Source organism: Tenrec ecaudatus, chromosome 2, assembly GCF_050624435.1.
Source record: "Tenrec ecaudatus isolate mTenEca1 chromosome 2, mTenEca1.hap1, whole genome shotgun sequence".
Classification (NCBI taxonomy): Eukaryota; Metazoa; Chordata; class Mammalia; order Afrosoricida; family Tenrecidae; genus Tenrec; species Tenrec ecaudatus.
In genome coordinates, this window is record NC_134531.1 from 17,886,924 (window position 1) to 17,908,989 (window position 22,066).

General features: G+C 37.8%; 1 protein-coding gene across 2 annotated transcripts in view; it reads right to left on the bottom strand.

Moving 5' to 3' along the window:
• CDH18 (cadherin 18) overlaps positions 1-22,066 on the bottom strand; it is a 360,438-nt gene that overhangs the window by 53,123 nt on the left and 285,249 nt on the right. For both annotated transcript variants that reach the window (XM_075542989.1, XM_075542990.1), the window contains one exon: positions 1,343-1,479. In XM_075542989.1, coding sequence (XP_075399104.1) covers positions 1,343-1,479 — 137 coding nt within the window. The remainder of the gene's footprint in view (positions 1-1,342; positions 1,480-22,066) is intronic.

Sequence of the window (22,066 nt, forward strand, 5' to 3'; positions counted from 1 at the left end):
AAGGGAATGAGAAAGGACATAATGCCACAGAATACTTCCTTAGTGTATTAAGGAATCATATTGTTTTGTTATCTCAGGAGTAGCTGGAATTACATCCTAACTGTAATATCTAATTTCTGCAGACAATTCTAATCTCGGAGTGATTCATACCTGTTTTACTTGTTGACAGGCAGACTTAGTTGTGAGCATAGATTTGCTTTTTTATGAATATCATTAGAAGTCTAAGATCACTATATGTAGTGCCTAACTCTCAACATGTTCTAGTTATGATGATTCACATTTATGATGGCTATTATTTCTCCTCTTTTGTACTTCTTATTTGTAAGATTACACATGTGTGCCTGTGCGTTTTAAAATATATCTGTAAGTTTATGTGTAATATTTTCAACATTCCAAAAACAAATACGATTGGATTTATAAATATACTTACAATAAAGTAGTCATGATTAAAACTTTAAAAAATGTATTCAACTTACATGCAAACCAACTTATGTAGTTGAAATGAGGTGCAGGATATAAGTCACAGGCTATGTGCCTTGATATATGGCATGCTTCTGAATGTAGCTTTAACTAGGGTATGAGGATGGATCAATAATCTTTTTGATTTCCTCTAAAACATTTCTCCCTCTGAATATCCACATTCCTGGTGAAATGCCAAGCTGTATTACTTTATTAAAGGCTATAATTTTATAAGCGTTTACTGAAATGTGAACAGTTGTGCTTTACTGATAAATTCATCAAGTGCAAAACAGCCCTTTGTAGCTTTCCCTTAAACTGCAGTATAGACCAAACCGCCATCCTCCTAATGCCCTGATGCCTGAGTCAGGAACAAGGCAAAACAAACCCCAATTTGGAAGGCTATCAAGCACTCTATAGGACGGGACTAGGAGTTTTGGGAGATCAATTTTCTGGCTCTCCATCAGGAGCCTTGGTAGCACAGTCATTATGAGTTGCTCTGCAAAATGAAAGGTCAGCAGTTTGAAACCACCAACTGCTCTTTGGGAGAAAGGACTTCCCGCTACTTCAAACAGCTGAAATATCAGAAACTCACTGGGCAATTCTACCCTTCTGGCAGGGTCGCTTTGAGTTAGCAACAACTTGGTGACAGTGGCCATGATTAAATATATATATATAGAGAGAGAGAATAAGCAAGGGGAATGATATAAGTCTCATAGCTGGACTAAGAGAATGGGTAATTCCACCTGCTCTACTGTGTCCACCATCCTCGATATGACATAGAAACTATAATGGTGAGAGCTATGTTCTCAAGGAAATCTCAGCATTAATTAGTCTTTGTCAGCAAGCTCTGTTTTATGATGATATGTAAATTAAAGAAGTTCACCATGTTCTGAAGCAGCAACTGTGATGTTGTACCATGGAGCTTCTTCTCTGTCAAGAACTTTTGTAGTCTTAATGGTACCAGTGTTGGCGTCAATGTTGAAAAATCTGTTTTCTTCAGCATTGTAGTCAATGAAGTATCTGTATGGGAAAAGAACACAAAAGAATAAGAGTAAAGTTTCTTTGCATGAGATGAGATAGCAAAGAAAATACAGGTAAAACAATAATGTATTTAGTAAAATGCATTTAAAAATGTAAATGTACACTTTAAATTTTAATATTTAACTCAAGTGGAACTATGAAGAACCTAGAGAGAACTTAGTTCCATTATGTTTTGTCTGTCCTCTTTTAATGACTAACCTCATTACTAAATCAAAATATACAGTATATTAAATGAACACCATTTTGCCAAATTCCATGCATAAAACCAGATAATGAGAACTGAGTGATTAGTAAGGTAATGAACAAATAAAAATAGCTGCCTGAAGTCTATTGCATATTGTTACAAGTACAAATAAATTTTAGATCACACTGAAGGTCATGAATGTATTCACCCTGGAGATTCATTATGATGAAATTTGGAAATTAATATAAACTACATTACCATTGCATATTAGTTAGTCCAAGAGTGAGTAAAATAAGCCAATGGCGTCAGTGTGCGTTATCACTCCACTATTTCTCTTTGCAGTTTACGGCCCTGTGCTGTGCTCCCTCACATGCAGTTGGATTGGGACTTGCTTGGGCCACAGAGTGAGAAGAATGTATCAGCCTACTCTTTCATGTCAAAGTTCAGGAATGAGACCTCACGTGGTTTTTCTGTGCTCTGCCACTACCACAAGAAGAACATATTTGGGCTGGACACAGCAAAGGTTGAGAGAGTCAAAACGGTCTGAGGCAAAGAAAAGGCTTGGTTTTGTGAGTGTGTATCTCGGGGGCTGGGGTTGGGGGGGGGGGGGTTGAGCCCACGGGGCTCTAAGGAGTGAAAGCAGCAGATGGCCAGGACGTAGCTTATGCAAACTGTGCCGAAGGAAAAGCAGGGAGAAATCAACAACTTGATACACTGAGATTTAGGTGACACTTAAATAAACATATGGAACACAGAGTGGAGAACTAGATATGGGTGTAATGCTCAAGAGTGTTTGCTGAAAATATAAATTCGAGACAAATCCACATATGTTTAAGGTAAAGGGGACAGAGGCACTCCTTCTCACCGTGGGAGAATGTCAAGAGAAACAGAGAGGCAAACTGAGCTCAGAAGTATGACAACATTTTGCATTCTAGAGAAAACCAGCATCTGCGGACAGAAAGGTGCACATTTGGTACAAAAGAAAGAGTTTCCCCAGAGAGAAGGAAAATGGAAAGAGTGAGAGGCTCAAAAACCGAGAGCAGAGCACATCGCTGGGGAGGACTTGGTGCCTGTACTGAAATCTGCCATGAGGTAGAGCGAGGTAAGCCAATTGGCATGAATTGACTCTGGCTGGTCCCACTGCGGTGTGGTGTGGTTATACAGCCCCTACCATCAGTTTCTGTGGCTGATTTACTTGGAATTAAACCATACACCTTTCTTATGAGGACGTGTGCGGGGACTGGAACTTCGAACTTCTTAGTTAGCAACTAAGCACTTGAACCATGCGCATCAGAGTCAAATGGATGTGGCATGATGGGAACTATTCATTTAGCAAGAGTATTTCAATAACATAGAAAAGAATGAGAGTTATGTTTTTATATTATGCGTTTACATATTATGTATTTACGAATATATTTACTCATTTAAGTCATGACAACTTCCTGGATAAATCTTCTTGAGAATGAAGATAAGAAAATGGTGTATCAGATCATCAGAGAAGTGGATTCAGAAGAGATTTTTATGATATTTGAGTATTAATGTATCAAGCCTTTCACATGTTGAAGAAATCAGATGGTTGCCATCTATCATAAAGAATAGTGTGAGGTCTTAAAGGCTTGTCTAAAAATAAACATCCTTCTAAGTAGGCATCAACTAATCCATAAAGAAGAAACATACCAGCCTGTGTAATCCAAGGATTGTAAATAATAAAATCCAGACTTAAAGGAGGAAATGGTATCAGAGTTGATTCTTGAAACGTCAGTTTGCAGAAGGCGATAGATGACAGTGGATATACAAAATCTCTTTGTAAGGTCCCCATGCGAATCAAACCTCCAGTGAATCCCCTTGGACCACAGTTCCGGGATGTGCATCGCCATGCTATTGCAAAGGTGACTATAGCAGATGTAAATGTAGCTAGATTACAATGTACCACCTTATCACTTGATCTCCTTTTAACCATTTTAAAGTTGATTCAGTGTTTAATGTCTTCCATTGAGGTTTTTCTATACTTTGTGTTATTTTCTATACTTGTTGTTATTTTTTTGTTGTTTCTTGTTTTTGTTTTCTGTATATGAGATCCAGGATAGATAAAGCAAGAAAGTCTGTTACTGGCTTAATGATTACCTAGAGGCATGGCAGGAAATAGGGAGCTAACAACAATGTATATAAGAAAGAAGAAAATGATTTCAAATTGATTTTGGTGATTGCACCCCTCTTAATATAATTCAATTATTAAATTTTATGGTATCTTAATTAATGTCAATAAAGCTATTGAAAAAGATTCAGAGTAAAGTGCTATAGCAATTTATACTTTGACAAACCACTGCGCTATTTGTATCTTCCTCAGCATTGAATATTGTCAGTCTGATAAATAAGCAAACCCAAAACATTCTCATTGTTTATTCATTTCTTTAATTAGTAACGACATAAACATGTTTATGCATGTCTTTTGGAACTGACGGAGCCTTGGTGACTTAGTGGGTTATGCACTGGGCTGTACACCACATGGACAGCAGTTTGACTCTACCAGAGGCTCCACTGTAGAGAGATGAAGCTTTCTCCTCCAGTGAAGAGTTCCAGTCTCAGACACCCACAAAGCAGTTCTACTCTGTCCTGCCGGGCCGCTGTGAGCTGGAATGGACTTGGTGGCCACGAATCTGATTTTGGTTTTAGGAGATCTGTACTTCTTTCCTGAGCATGTTCTATTGGTTTATTTGATTTTATTTTTTATTGGGGTGTCTTGAGCATTTACATATGATTACTTTGTCAAATTCTAAATATTTAAAGTTTAAAATGATGCTTTAAATGTTGGAGGATATTTAAAATAATAAAACCGATAAGAAGATGGGAATCGGGCTCCAGAACACAAATATAGGGGTTTTCACAGGAACCAATGGGAGTCCCTTTTCCATTAGAGCATGAAATAGGAGGCTCAAGAGTTACACAAATGGAAATATAGTAGGAGCTTTAGTAAGTTCATCACAATTTTGGGGATAAAAAACATTGTAGTGTAATTCCACTACAACTTCATGCCTCTCACAAGGCATGCCCACACAAACAGGATTTGTGGGACTTATTGATAAAGTATGAAATCTGAAAATGTCCCATGGCATAACTGCACAGACATGGCTGAGATCATAACTAACATCTCATAGCCTGAGACCACAGAGTGTCCCTAAAAACGAAGCAGACTGAATGTTCTAACAACCTCTATAGACGTAACCTGGAAAAAGGGATCTAGGCAAGAAAAAAAGTAGTGGTGTAAAATCATGCTTTCTAAGTAAAGAGAAAGAGACTCTACAGAGTTGTGAGACACAAATATGCCATCGGGTTTTCTCAAACCATGATTTCACATGACTTTGTAACTATTTCAGTTTATCTGACATGAGTTTATGTCATATAATAACGCACTGGTAATGTCTTTCCCCTAGTGCTTTGATACTACGGATGTGGACTGAACAGCCTAAAAGATAGGAGACGCCTCATCAGCTGAGAAGAGACATGTCCGTTTAAACACAGCTAGCTGGGAATCTGTATTATAGTAGCTCCATACAGTTGCTATTAACTGGTTTTCAAAAAGTTCTCTAAGTCTGATTAATTTAGAAGAAGATTTGTTTCTATATCTGAAAGTTGTGATCCTGAAATTGAAATATCTGATTCAGCCTCAAAGCTCAGGAAAGCCCAGGGTCTGTTGCTCCAGGAAAATACAGCCTTGTGGAACACGGCAGCTTATGACTCATGTGTGAAATCTGATCCCTTCAAAACCCTCGGCCTGGAGACAAGTGGGGGCTTCTTCTATGTTTAAAATAAACGGAAAATCTGGAAGCACGCAGCGTCTCTATCAGCACCATCTCACTGCTTCAGACACTTCACACTGGGCGTTCATCGGCAGGGGAATGCAATTCAAGTACATATGCTTTCTATTGGGATTTAGAAGAACAAATGTTTCAAAGACTAGAAATTATGTTTAAATACTAGAACTCATGCTTGAATAATAGAGGCCCGGGAGATGTCGTGACAGGGTGGAGAGGCATGCATTCCCAGATTCCTGTTATTTTCCTCTTAACTCTCCAAATGACTTCTCTCCTGGGAAGTCTGCACAACAAGGGAGAGATGTTACAGAATGTTTGGATCCAAGGGGTCTTATTCATGGAGTTGCAATCGAATTTTGACTGAAGTAGAACTAAATAGTTCCACTTAACTACCCTTGGATTTCTGCCCAGGCATTAAAATACTTTCTTTCAAACAAATCAGAAAGAGGGGAAATAGAAATGCGAGAAGAAAGAAACTATTCACAATTGTTTTGAAAACTTAAAAATAGAATCATGCAGGCTTGTTGTTTAACATTTAGAAATGGCAAGGGTCCATAAGCTGGTTATCAAACAAACACCATGAAAAGGTACGATGTTGTCAGTTGGTTTTCCCAGATATTTTCATAATAAAAATACATTTGTCGTCTTTTTACAAATCTTCTAAACTAAGTAAAGCGTATTAATATATGTCTTAATTAACTAGTGCTGCTGGAATGCCCCAAGTGGATGGCTTTAACCCATAAATTACTTTCTTAAAGGGTACAAGGCTAGCAGTCGGAATTTAGTTTGCCAACTATAGGGACGGCTTTTTCTGTGTGTCAGCCAGAAGAAGGCATTCATGTTAAACATCACTGGGGCACCATTCTTGGAGATGAATATTTATGTCTGGGCATCAATGTTCCCTTGAGTCTAGCCAGTTCTCAGCTCAGGACACCGGGTCTAAAGGATGCATTGTGCTCTTAGCTCTTGTTTCTTTGTGCAAGCTAGGACCACTCCTCTGCTCCCTTTATTTTCTCTTTGTCTCTTGTAAAATAATAACTATATACATCAGGGAAATCAATGTACATGGGATTAGGGCCATTATAGAAGCACCCCAGTAGTGGATGCATGTTCAGATGCAATCCGCATGGTCATCAGTTCAAAACTAACAGCAGCTCCAAAGGAGAAAGACTAGACTTTCTAGTCCCATGAACAGTGATAGTCTCAGAGACTCACCAGCGGTCTCTATGGGTCCACATCAACTCAATGACTGTTAGTTTGGTTTTGTGGAGGGCCATTATGTGGGAAAATAAAGATGACAGATTGCAATTGAATCCTACCTCATTAGCAATAGTAAACATAATTTACTCCTCTTTAATATAATCAAATGCTACCTTATCATCAAAGATGGAAATCAGGGTATGTATCACATAGAGCACATAGGATGTACAATACAATATACACATCTACTCACAACATGGAGGAGAGCCACCTAACCCTGGGAATCATAGCCTCACCAATTCTGACACATATGTTTTAGAGAGGGCACAATTCAACTCATGACAATTTTAATGAATTTAATGATTAATATTTATATACTTTCAAAAATATACTAATTTGACATTTTCAGGAAGCTATCACAAACATAAAATTAAGTGGGCATTTGTCTAAGTTATGTTGTTCCCAATGTGGTGTAATAATAAAACCCAAGGAAATGGAATTTTAAAAAAGTTATGATTACTACTTAGATTATATTCTGGAGCTTAAAAAATGAACCAGCATAAATTGAGGCTAGAAGATTCTATATCTATATCTATATCTATATCTATATCTATATCTATATCTATATCTATATCTATATCTATATCTATATCTATATCTATATCTATATCTATATCTATATCTATATCTATATCTATATCTATATCTATATCTATATCTATATCTATATCTATATCTATATCTATATCTATATCTATATCTATATCTATATCTATATCTATATCTATATCTATATCTATATCTATATCTATTTCTATTTCTATTTCTATATCTATATCTATATCTATATCTATATCTTCATATATATCTATATCTTCATATATATATATCTTCTATTACATATATATAATAGATTATGACATTAAAGATATTTCTCAAATTCTACTGATATATATATATATATATATCCTGGAGGTACACAATCACACCATGTAAGAGGGAGAGGAAATTGATAAAATAATGGCTATTAAATTTACTACACTCTTAAATTTTACACGTTTAAAATTTTACTAATTGTGGTGGAGAGGATACAACCCTGAAGCACACCTTGCCTGATTGTAAACCATCCAATATTCTGTTCACACAACTGCCTCATCATTCATGCACAGGTTCTGCATGAGCACAATTGTTGTTTTATGGAGTTCCCAAACTTTTAAAGGCTACAGTTTGTTATGATCTACACAGCCCAAGGTCTTTTTGCATAGTCAATTAAACACAAGGACACATCTTCCAGGTATTCTCTGTTTTCAGACAAATTACATCTGACATGAGCAACAAGATCCCTTGTTGCACATCGTCTTTTGAATCAGGCCTGAACCATTGGCCGAACCCTGTCAATGTATTATTGCAACATTGTTGGCTGAGCTGCAGTAAACCCTACTTGCAAGCGATGTCAATGCTTTTTTCCTAGAATCTGAGCACTTTGGGGCCATCTCTCATTGGCATGGGTACAAATGTGGATCTCTTCCAGTTGCCGTCTTTTCAATACTTTAACACAGAGGAGTAAGTGCTTCCAGTGATTCATCAGCTGGTTGAAACATTTAAATTGATATTCCATGCATTCTTGGAGCCTTATTTTAGGAAAGTTCTTTCAGTGTAGTTTGAACTTCTTTCTGAATATCACTGGTTATTGATCATATGCTGCCTTTGAAATGGTTGAAATGTTGAGTAGTTCTTTTTCCACCATCTTTATATGCTTCTTGCATCATTCAATATTTTGCCAATAAACGCTCTAAATATTCAAACTCACAGCTCAATTTTTAAAAATTTCATTTTAAGATAGTTATACATTTATAAAAATATTTTCCTTTTTCTTCTTAAGCTGATCTTTGAAATTTGCTATTCATTGATTTGGTTTCTTCATGTCTTCTATTTGCCTTAGTTGCTTTATAATTAAGAGTTTGTTTCAGAGTCTTTTCTGATATCTACTCTCATTTTTCCTTTCTTTCCTGACTTCTTAAAGACCTTTTGCTTTCTTCATGTGTGGTGTTCTTGATGTCATCCCAGATCACGATCTCTTATTAGTGCTCAATGTGTCAAATATGGCTTTGAGATGTTCTCAAAATTCAGATGGGATATAGAAAAGGTAGTACTTCGGCTCTTGTAGGTCTGTTTTAGTTTTCTTCATCTTCAATCTGAATTTACAGATAAGCAATTGATGGTCTGTTCTGCAGTCAAACCCTGGGGCTGGTTTTAGCTGCTGATATTAAGTTTCTCCATGATCTTTTCCCATAGATTTAATGAATTTTATTTTTGTAATCCATCCGTAGAAGGGCACATGGCGATCACCATTGCGTGCTAAAAATACTTCTGATAAGAAAGTCATTTTTCTTGCAAAATTCTACCATATGATCTCCAACTTAGTCTCTCTTATCAAGACCATGTTTTGTAGCTACTATTCCTTCAACTTAGCTTCCAACTTTTGCATTCCAATAACAAATAATTATCAATGCATTTCCATTGTATGTTTGGTCAATTTCAGACAGAACATATTGGTAGAATATTCAGTTTCTGCAGCACTGGTGTATTGGCTGGTGCATAAATTTAAATAATATTTGTATCAACTGGATTTCCTTGCATGTGTCTAGATATCATGCTACCACAAACACCATTATATCTCAGGATAGATCATCAAATGCTCTTTGTGATTGTGAGTGTGACACTATTCACCTTGAATCTGTAATTCCCAGCATAGTAAACTACACAATTATTTGATTCAAGATGGCCAGTACCAGTCCATTTGTCCATGAGTTCAGTCCAGTCACTCATTTCTATAATATTGATATGTATGTGTTACATGTCATTATTGATAAGTTCCAATTTTTCTGGATTCACACTTCATACATTTCATTTTTTATTTGATATTTACAGTTTATTCTCATTTTGAATCATGACACATCAGCAAATGGAGGTCTCAAAGGCTTCACTACAACAGATGTTCCTCCATTGAAGTCATTAGACTTGATCTATTTGAGAAGTCAATTCGTCTTCAGTGATACTTTCAGTGTCTTCCAAACCTAGAGGCTCATTCATCTTCTGACATGATCACCGACACTGTTCTGTTATGTTCATTAGATTTTTCAGTACCTGTCAATGTTTCCATGATATTCATAAGATTTCCAGTGGCTAATTCCTCTGAATTCAGTGACTAATTCATCTGAAGGCTGGGAATGAAACAATAAAGAAAAATGTTGCTACATTCATTATCTAGAAAGATATTTCAAGATCTAAGCTAAGTTGAAGTATATTGCTGTCTATAATATGATTACATTATCCATCTTCATGGAAATCTAATTTAAAATATTGGTTTATTTTATTCACCAACTAATGATAAAGAAATTGAAGACTTCTATCTATGCCTTTATTCTGAAATTTATCAGGTAGTCAATCAAGATGCATTGACAACTATTGGTTATTAGAATGATAAAGTTGAAAGCATAGATGAAGGAACAGTAACTGTAAAATACAGTCCTGGTGATGGAAATAAAGATGGAGATCTCATGATATAATTTTGCAAAGCCAAAAACTTTTTCACAGGGAATACCTGTTTTCAACAACTGGTCACACTGTTGACTATACATATGGACATTTTCAGATGGAATTCACAGAAATCAAATTGAATATATCTGTGAATGGAGACAATGGAAGAGCTCACTATCACCCGCTAAATCCAGGCCAGGGGCTGTCTGTGGAATGGATCATCAATTTGTCATGTTTGTTAAGATTGAAGTTGAAGAAAATTTTTTAAGAGTCCATGAAAGCCCAAATAAAACCTATAAACTATCCTCCCTGAATTCTGAAACCATCTCAGGATAAGATCTGACAAACTGAACACTAACGACAGGAAATGGATAAGCTCTGAGAGGACATCATGAATACCAGTCAAGAAACAATCAAAGCGTATGCCTGAAGAGACCTTGAAACTTGCTCTTTATCATAGATTAGCTAAAATAAATGGAAGAAAGAATGAAGCCAAAGAGCTAAATACAACATTTCAAAGAGCAGCTCTAGGAGGTAATATAAAACATTATAATGAATTATAGACAGGGTTGGAAGTAGAAAACAAAAAAGGAAGAGCATGCCTAGCATTTTAAAAATGGAAATACCCAAGGAAAAATTCAAACTTCCAGTTGCAATATTGAACGTTTTTGTGGACAAAATATTGAATGATACAGTAAACATTCAAAGAATATGGAAAGAATACATAGTCACTGTACCAAAAAGAGTGAATGGATGCTCTCCCATTTCAGTTGGTAGCACATGAGCAAGTAGCAAGGGCACCGAATGAAGAAGGTCAAGCTTCCCTGAAAGCACTAGTCAAAACTAAGGTTCTAAGTAGATGGAATGCCTATTGAAATTGTTAGGCATAGGATAGTGGTATTTTGTCACTTATAAAATATCATGTTTAAAGGAAGGTGGTAAATATTGAATTGTATGCATTTTAGATTTCTTCTGTTAGGTACACATATAATTTTTATTATTGTTTGAAAATTATATCTGGCTAAAGAGTTATGTGAAATTGTCAAATTGACAAGGGGGAATCTGAGGTAGTTTACATAATCTGGTGTCCATTTGGGATTTGAGAGGATTAAGAGTGAAGGGATGGAGTCTAATCTATCAATAAGATCATAGCCAATGAGGCCTCTGTGTCGGCATGGCCTTCTCCTGAGAATCTGGGGAACTCTGGAATTTTTCTCCTTGGAGGTGAGTGACACACTCTCTCACTCTACTTACTCCCTGAGTGATACTCTTCTCACCAGACACATGGAACTACACTACTGCCCTTAGCTGGAGAAGCCACGTGGAGACCCCTGCCAGTGCTGAGATGCTTACACCATTACTGGATCCAAAGACGTTGTACCCACTGGCCTGTGATCTTCCTTCATTCGGTGTAATTGCCTGCGTTTCATTAATCTGAAGAGGGTTCTATAGATTGGTATCGGACACATGGGCTAATATCGGATTTAGGAGTTTGGACTGGACTAGGTTGGGATATTTTCTTAATGTACAATTACCCTTTATAAAAAACTCCCTAGTCTACCCAGATTGACACAAAATGTTTCAACAAACAGATGAAATACTGGAAATATTTAGTCATCCATGCCGGGAAATTTGGAAGCTGGCTATTTGACTAATCGGCTGGAAGCAATCCCTATTGGTACCCATTCCAAGGAAAGGTGACCCAACAGAATGCTCAAATTATAGAAAAATATCATGGATATCACATGAAAAAAATATAGTTTCAAAGATCCTCCCACAATGGTTGAAGCAGCACATTAACAATGAGCTGTCAGAGGTTCAGGCTTGATTCAGAATGTGTTGCAAAAGGATATCATTGCTGATGTCAAATGGGTCTTGGTTCAAAGTAGAGAATGCCAGAGAGATATTTACTTATGTTTTATTGAGTGTGACAGGTTTTGGTTTGAGTGGATCATAACAAATTATGGACATTCCAGAACACTTCATTGTTCTCATGAAGAACTTAGACATGGATCAAGAAGCAGTTGTGTAAACAGAACAGGGAATGCTGCACGTTTTAAAATCAGATAAGGTGTCTGACAGTTATGTCCTCCCCAGTATCTATTCATCTTTATGTGGAGCAAACCAGCCAGTTTGCATGAAGTAGGATGTGTCGCCAAGATTGGGGAAAGGCTTATTAACAGTCTGTGCAATGCAGATGATACATTCTCACTTGCTAAAAATGAGGAGGACTTAAAGATCTTGATGAAAATCAAGTACTGCAGTCGTCAGTGCGGATTGCCACTCTATGTACAAAGACCAAACTCCTCAAAGCTGGGTCAGGTAGATAACGGTATAGTAAGTGGAAAAATGACTGAAATTGCAACAATTTTGTCTTACTTGGATCCACGATTATGTTCATGGAAGGAGTAGTCAATGAATCACAAGAAGTGTTGCACTGGGTAAATCTGCTGCACAAGACCTCGTTAGATATTGAACAGTCAAGATGCTATTGAGGATTATATTACCCATGACACAATCCAGGGTATTTCCAATCACCTCATGTGAATGTTAAAGTTGGAAATTGAAAGTACCATGGACAGCTAAAAGGACAAATCATCTGTCTAAAGAATTTTGGCAAGAGTGTTCCTTAGAGATATCATGTTATACAAGAGGGTACCCCCATAATGGAATATCTTTCCAAATCTATGTTGGGTTTTTTTTAACAAACCAATTTTATCACCTTAAAATATTCTCAGTTACATTTAATACATTTGGCAAATCTGCGATTCCATTCTTGGTAATATTTTTCAAACTCATTTGTTTAGATGGCTGACAGTATTTTCCTCTTTTTTCTTTTTCATCTCTTCTATGTAAACAAAATGCTGTCCTATCACATCCCTCTTCATTGATGGAAACAAAAAGAAATCACGTGAAGTGAAGTCAAGTGAATAGGGTCCATGGCACAAAAGAAGCATGCTGGTTTTTTGCCCCAAACTGGTGCACTGAGATGCCTTGTGAGCAGGTGCGTTGCTGTGGTGGCAAAACCAGTCCCCCGTCTGCTACAATTCAGGCCTTTATTGTCACACACTGTTATGCAATATTTTCAGAACCTCTAACTGTAAAGCTTGATTAACAGCCTGGCCTGCTGGAAGGAACTCCAAATGCGCTATGAGTCAACATTTTCATCCATTCGGTAAGTTGACGGATATCTAGAATGAGTCCTGTGACCAACTGACATCTCACCTCGTTTTGAAATGAGAAAACCACTCAGACACTTGGGTTTTCCCCATAGAGCTGTTCTTGTAAGCTGCGTTCAACATCACATTTTTGGTGGCATTTTTATTCCTGAACAGGAAACAGAATTTTCAGCTGCATGCTGCTCTTTTAAATTGGACATCACAAAAAATGAAGTTTGAGCAAAACTGCTTTTATGAAAAAATTCACTGTGACCAGAGAGAACCTTCCCAGGCGATGCCACTGGGTGCACTAGTTCAGAGTGAGTTGCTTGAAGCTTGCCTACTACTCAAACTCCATTCTGCCTAACACAATTCTGGTGTGTTTTTTCTTACGGGGAGGGCGTACTTCCTTATAATTTTTTATTTTCAAAACCATTTTATTGGGAGTTACTACAGATATCATATCATTCCATATTTCAATAACATCAAGCTGTATTGCAGAACTGCTACCACAGTCAGTTTTAAAATATTTTTTTCATATTGGACTCCTTGACGTCAGCTCCCTTTAATCCCAGTCGACCCCACCACTGTACTCACCCTCCCACCCCACAGAAACTTTCAGTCTACTTGCTACCTGATGGGTTCAGTCAGGGTTTTATATAAAGAAAAACATATAACAAAAATTCAAGAGCATGACTCCCAATGATAACACATCTGAGATAAACCCCAATATAAGCAAACAAAAACGAACAGAATACAGACCATGTTGAAAAACAGATCAGGCCTAAGGTGCCTGGAAGGGGGCGGGGAGGGTTTTGATCATTCAAGGTTTTAACCGTTCAAGTCAGGTTTTCCCCTTTGATCTCCTATAGTCATCTCTTCAATGCACTCTATTTGGTAACCTCTACTTTCCTCGCATCCCTCTAATATACGTAGAGGGAAATGACTGGAGGCTTATTTCCTCTATGGATGTTACAAATGTATCTTGGGCTCCCACTGTCAGCCATAGCTTTCTGCAAACCACATTCTCACAATCTAGACTCTGATACTATTCCCTTTGTCCACTTCAGAGGATAAGATTTACAATCCTTGGGTGACCGAGTGATTGGTGTGCTTCTTCCACATGGACTTAGGTGACAGCTCACTTAGATGACTGCTTGTCTGCACAAGTGAAAGAAAGCTGTACCAAGACGGCTGACCTGTTGGCAGGCAGGCAATCATGGTCGTGCCACATCAATGCCCTCTATGCTGTATCAAGATATGTATCACTCCAGCAAACCTGTGACAGACGTTCTCTGTGATTATTACTGTACATTTTCTCCAACAATTAACCCCGTTTGTTTGTGTAAATAGCATCCAGCCATGAAAGGAATTATTCTGTACAAGTGAATAATTCAGGTAGTGTGATATGAAGTTAGCCTTCATGGGCCCAATATCCCTCTCAACAGGGCTTTAAAAAATAAGTACTGAGGCTAATCACAGACAATATTATAGAGGAAAGAATATGCCCCCACTGCTCACTTATCAACATGGTTAAATTTTAGAAATCAGATTGTTATGCTAAAAGGTGTATTATTTTGAAGAAATTGATGAGGACCACATCTCCTTACCTCATATCTGTATAGAGTACCCTAAGAGCCGCCTGTTCTCCATTCCTTATGTGCCCTCTGCCTTCTGCTACCACCATTTGTCTGGATGCTTGCCTCAGCTTTCCTATCAATGAACCCAAAATATCCTTTGGGTTTTTTTTTTCAGATGCAAAGAGCCCCCTGCTGGCAGTAGCATATCTCTACCACTCTGCCCAGTTAGTCTCTGCTTTCATGAACCAAGTCTGGTCCCCTTTGCCCCTTGGTCCTCATGAAATTCAACCCTGCAGAGAGTGACCCAAGACTGCCATGGCCTGGCCTGGCCTGGTCACCTTTCTTGAGTTAAACTGCAGTTTCCCTTGACCACTCGCATACCGCTCCACACACATTCAGGGAACCTGCCCTGCCTGCACCTGGCCTGCTCATAAATGGAGTCTTGAGGAAGTGGAAGGGACTGCAGTGCTGATCAGCTAATATGGGGGACTGCAGGCTCTGGACATCGGAATACCTCCCTTCAGGGTCCCCTCCCTATGGCCCAGCCTATTCATACCTCCCCTTTGGGCTGAGCCTCAGGATCCCATTGCCTCCCTAGCTTCGAGGATGGCCCACCTGCCACTGTCCAAACTTTAGTCACTTATGGGCATCCCAACCCACTGGCCCAGTTCAAGCCCCTCACACTCCCTGTCTGGCAACCCAGCAAGTGGAGGAGCTCGCACTCCACTTACCCGTTCAGGAGGCGAAATGCTATGCAACCTGAGCTTTCTTTCTCTGCACAAAGGATCCATCCACAGAGAATCCCTCAGAGATCTCAATGTTCATTGCTGGCAGATTTACAACCTTAGAGTGCAAAGTAGTTGCATATTAGATTTTTACTACTGCAGTAAATGTGAAATGTTGGCCAATGAGATGATCAGTAGAGGAAGAGCAGATGAAATGAGGGGAAACTTTTCATTTTTAGACAAAGTGTAAGGCATTCCACATTTTTGAAGGTAAAATGCATAGATAGAAAAAAGTAGCAACAGTATTTGGATTATCTAAGAATATTATGCATCCAATGGATTCTTGCGGTCATAGAAAAGGGCAGCAAGAACTGATTCAGTGGATTTATGAACAACAGATTTCTGACTTTTCAGATAATTGGGTAGGAATTGTCCCTTTCCAACTAATGAAAATCACTCAATACTCTGATTTCTTATGCATGCAGTAAATTTCAGATGGCAGAACTTGATCTATTCAGTATGTAAAGATGAACCATAAGGAGACTTGCCTTTTTAAAACGTGCCTGCTATGTGTGAAGAGCTTATTGACTTAACACTGGTTTGTGTTTTAAAACCAAGTCTATTTGCTGTGGTAAGTGCTGCGTCATGTGGGAGCCGGGGTGGGCTCCCCTCTGCACGATGCACATTTCAAAACCACCCTCAGCTCCGCAGGAGAAAGACTGGGCCTTCTAGTCCCTTAAGTCCAGTCTCGGAAACCCACAGAGTCCATGTGAGTTCTCAGTGACTCACTGCCAGTGAGTATCATCATCTATTATTAGCTTTGTACCTTTAAGCAGTGTGCAATCTCTCGTCTACTTACATTTGGGACTGAAAAAAAATCTGTCCACCATCATTTTATTGTGAGGATAATGTCAGGTGATGCATGTCAATCTTGGAGGCTTGAGTATCACATAGTAGGCCTCCATGGATGAAAGGAAATATCTCTTGTTCTCTCTTGGGAATCAGGTGTTTTGGATGAGAAGGTTCTTAAATAATAAGTGCTGGATGTTGTTTCTCTTACAATGCTCTATATACTCAAAAACTCTGCCTTCTAGTCAGTGCTGACTCATAGCCAGCCCCCAGAGGGTTTCTGAGATCCTAACTGTTCTTGGAAAAGTAGAAAGTCCAACCTTTCTACCTCGGCTGACAGTCCAACGCTTAACCCCTGACCGCTAGGGACCTTTGGGTTCCAAATAATAGTCACTGTTGAATGAATCAAAGTCTCCACATAAATAGCATGTATGACAGTGTGTGTCTGAACAATATCTACAAAAACATAAATTAATGTTTTTAATTTCATGGTCAATGCATATGAGTCAATTTTCTTTTGGATAATACATGCAAATGAAATTGTTTTTCTTTCACTCATAACTTCATAGCTGTAATTCACTTAGCATCATAAGGGAATAAATGAAATAACTCATCAACAAATATACTCCAGCACCTGTTAATATTGATCATGAGTTTCATTAAGACATTCCATATTTTTCAATTTTCCATATTAATAAAAATATAATTTTTATTAATTTTAAAAGTTTCTGTAAAAACTAGGTTGGTATAATCAGATCAATAAATTTATATGTATATGCATATATATACATATACACAAATATAAAAAAATATATATTCCTATTTAGGTAGGCAAGTTTTTATATCCAGATAATTTTTCTAAAAGTATGGATTTCATAAAAATCTGGATATTATCTTTGTAACTAATTCCGATGACTCAAAATTTATATTTTATTTCTTTAGGATATGAAATTGTGCTCTTTTTTATCAAGAGCTAACTACAATTTTTTAAAATCTAAAAACAAATTTTTACTTAGCATAGTATTTCACAAGTCAGTTCTAGAAATAATTTAAAGATGTAATACAAGATTGAAGTTGTGCAGGATTTCCTCATGTTAGAATCCACAATCAAAGGCCACAGAAGCAGTAATCTTGAAATCAAACAACATCTTAGCAGGGATAAATCTGCTCCAGCAGACTTCCTTTCCGTGTTGTAAAGCAAAGATGTCTATTTGTAAATGTCTGTTTGAAGATCTGTGGCTGAACTAAGCCATGGCATTTCAATCCCCTCCTTTGTGCCTAAAAGCTGGGTAGTAAGACCAAAATAGAACTGATGACTACACATTATTGTACTGCTGAAGAATATTAACTACACCATGGCCTGGCTTCCTTGATTAAGGAAGACGGAAGAAGAATTGATGCATTTGGATTGTGGTGGTGGCCAAGAACATTGCCCATACCATGATCTGCCAAAGGGAAAAACAAACGTGTTTGGGAAGAAATACAGCCAAGAGTGCTCCTTAGAGGCAAGGATGGTGAAACTTCACCTTACAGACTATGGAAGTGGTGTCAGGTGAGACAGGTCCCTGGAGAAGGACATGATGCTTGGAAACAGAGGGACAGCCCAGAGAGGAAGTCCATCTCGACAATATGGTTTGGCACAGTAGCTACAACAACGCGCTCCAACTAGGAAGAGTTGTGAAGCAGGCGCACGATGGAGTAGGGTTTTGTTGTTGTGCATGTGGTCCTGTGGGCTGGACCCGACTGTGTCTCCCAAGAACAGCAGCAACATGAGTGCCTGAAGGAGGAATAAATCTGGGTTGGAAAAAATACATTCAGATTATCCTTGGAAGTGAGGATGCTGAGACTTCATCTCACACATTTGGGGCATGTTATCAAGATGGATCAGTCCTTGTAGAAAAATATCATGCTGGACTTTATTTAAGCAGAAGGTCAGCAAGACCAAAGAAGACTCCCAGTGGATTGGATTCACACAGGAGCGGCAACAGGAGACGTAAACCTGAGAGTCGCTGTGCATGTGGCTCTGGATCTTGCAGTGATTCATACTGTTGCACATGGGGCCACCACGAATTGGAACACAATGGTATTGAATGCTAATACAAATGTCATTTTTTAAAGTTTATTTTTTTGACTTCAAGTTGATTTTGAGAGTTAAGTGCCATTCCAGTTTTCGACCAAACTGAAAACACATATGATCCTTCCCTATGGGGAAGGGATTGTTGAGGTTGATGATATAAAGATTATTCTAATAGGGTAACTTTGGTACAATAGTATATTCCTAATACCACTCTATACTTATTTCATCCGTGAGAAATAAACATCAGGAAAATATCTCTCAACTAAATGCCATTTAGGAAGCTAACTAATCAATGACAACATACTCCTCTGTATACTTTTTTGCACACAATGGTAACTCCATAGATAACAGACTAGAAGTGATGCAATTGGCTTGTAGCAGATTATATTTTCCACTAATCCTTAGCAAAACTACCACCAGTACAATCCACTGTTAGTGAGGATGGAATAGAACTGGGATTTTTGATTCTGCAAATCTTAAAGAGTAGAAATCCTCACTTTTCTCCAGTGGAGTGGTTGGTTGCTAGTGAACAGTACAAAGCTTAACTCACTGCACCAACTTCTAATTGCCCCAATATCTTTCGAAGTTCACACTGGCAATACAAGGCTATTAATGATTTGTTCAACCAGTGCTGGAGATCTTGTTTTAGAATCACTATTTTAGTTTCTAAATCTGAGTTATTATTTATTCCCACAACTACTCTATTCAGTCATTTGGCGTATGCAAAAATGTCACACTTCTAAAGTTTAAAAGCAAAGAAACAAGTGAAAAGAAGATATAGTCATTGAAATTAGAAGAACATGTACTACTTGGATCTTTTAATGATCAAAGACTTTATGGATCAATGCATTGGCAGAGGAGTTATGGCCATGAAGGCAATCAATCACAGTAATGACTGTATTTATTCAAGTATATTCTTGAATACAGAAAATACTCTAAACGTATTACCTGCTCCATTGCTTGGCACTCAATTTCCCTTTGCTCATGTAGGCGTAAACTCAAGATAATTATTGGTCTTATAAAGTGCATTGGAGGATATTTTTGATTATTTTATTTCATTAAAAATTCCACTTCTCAGTGGCACTTATTGTTTTTTTTACAACCTGTCCATTTCATCAGAAGTAATTAATTTGAACTTATGCAGTGTAAATGTATTTTTACAATGATTTACCTTAGAGAACCATCCCTTGGCTTAACATAGAAGAGATTTCCTTCATTTGTCACACTTTAGACACTGCAAGCTCAGCATGTGACTTTCTTTTAGAGTTTACCCAAAAATAGCTATTTTATATAATTTTCCTGGCAATGATCAATATCTGAGATAAAATTTAATCTATATTAACCCTGTGGGATAATACAGCAACTTGGCCTTTTCTTTAGCTTGACAAAAAGTCTCACACCTGCAGTATAGTTTAGCTTCATTAAACTTGTCAAGGTCCCCTTAGTTTCCTTTGGGGACATTATTTATTCTGTAAGTCAAGCATTCAGTAAATAATCCTACTAAAAAACATAAGGATCATTTGCCACCTGATAAATAGGATTTTGTGTTAAATAAAACAGGATGCACATAAGCATAAATATTTTGGAAAGTTTTTTGGCTTGCTGGGTCAGACCTTCCCTCTGCCAAGAAACAAAACTTCTTCAGAAGAATTGTGAAGTTTCTCCCTGTTTCCAATGTCTTTAGACAAGGGATCAAGGAGTCTAGTAATGCTGCGAGTTAGAAATGCTATGGAGCCATTTTTGCGGCCAGTGTGTCAACCCAGCTCACCCAGGGACTTCCTATTTTCTCCGACTCTACTTTACCAAGCCTGTTGTTCTTTGAGAAGTGCTGGCTTCTCCTGACAACAGAGGCAAAACATGGGACACAAAGTCTCACCACCTTCACATCCAGGGATCCTTCTGGCTGCACTTTCTCCAGGGGGATGTACTTGTTCCTCCTGCAGCTCCTGGTACTTTCAATACTTTTTGTCATCACCATCGTGTGAATGCACCACTTGCTCTGCAATCTTACGTAATCACTGTCCAGATTTCACAGGCATAAAGGAGTAGAAAAAATCAGGCTGTGTCAGGACCACCTGAGTCCTCAAAGTGCCATCCTTCCTCTTAAAATTTTCAATTGCCAACGGCTCAAATAGAAAGTAAATGTTTAGAAAATGGTGATGGCAATATGTGCATAAATTTGCTTGCTACAGTTTAAGTATGGAATGTTATAAGAGCTGAAAGACTCCCCTATAAAGTGATTAAAAAAAGGAAACAAAGACTCTAACTTGATTTCCTGCAGTCCATTTGGCCAATGCAAGGGCATTTGACGACTACCTGCCCGAAGCTGGCTGTGGATTCCAATGAAAGGAAATGACTGAAGACTTCAACACTTTCTCTGTTTATTGTGACTTGGGTGTTCCTTACATTGAAGTGTAATCCAAAATGAAGGCTGTAGTCCTTGCTTCTTACAAAGAAGTGCTTCAAGTCCTCTTGAATTTCAGCAAACACAGTTGTACCATCTGCCTATGCAGGTTTTTAATAAACCTTACCTCAGTCCTGATGCTGTGAGCTTCAGCTTTTGAGATTACATGCTCATTATATAGATGGAACAAGTGTGGTGAAGGGACACACTCTGACATACAGCTTCATGATTTTAAACCATGCAGAATTTTTTTGCCTGCTCAAAAGACTTCATCATAGTTTCATGTACAAGTTCTATGTGAGAAAAGTTAAGCGTTCGGGAATCCCCATTAAGCTATCTATCCACAGTTGGTTCGGATTGAACCACTTATATATGTCCTTGCAGAGTTGATGAAGCACAAGTATCCACCGTGCTGGGACTCTGCTTTTAGTCAAGATTGATGTGACATCAGCAATGACACCCCTTCTCCAAAGTCCTCTTCTGAACCCAGCTTGACTTTCTGGCAGCTTCAAATCAATGCATCGTTGCAGTCATTGCTGAATTGTCTTCAGCGAAATTTTACCAGAATGTACCATTAATCATATGTTCTTATAACTGTCACCTTTTTGGGGGTGCGCCATTCTATGGAATGGGCACAAATATACATAAAGTAGCTGTTTTAGATTTTTAGTTGACATAGACTCGAGGTTGCTTCCAATACTCTGTCAGTTTATGTTCAATTGGTAATCTTTCAACTAGTGGAATTTTGTTAGTCATTATTAGTTCAGTGCATTTGTGTTTCTGTCCACATTGTAGGTTCTTTATAAAGTAGCATTTTGAAATGGTAAGATGTCAATCATTTTTTATTGATTGTGTCTTTCCCTTTCATGATTGTTGAGAAGGTCTGCATCATTCAATATTTTCCACATAAAATCCTTCAATTTTGCAACTCAAAGGTGGCATTTTTCTTAGGTTTGTTCATCTTGAGCTTTGTTGATAGTGTTCTTCCCTTTTGATGTCTATCTCAAGTTTTTGCACATTTCATTATAATATTTTAC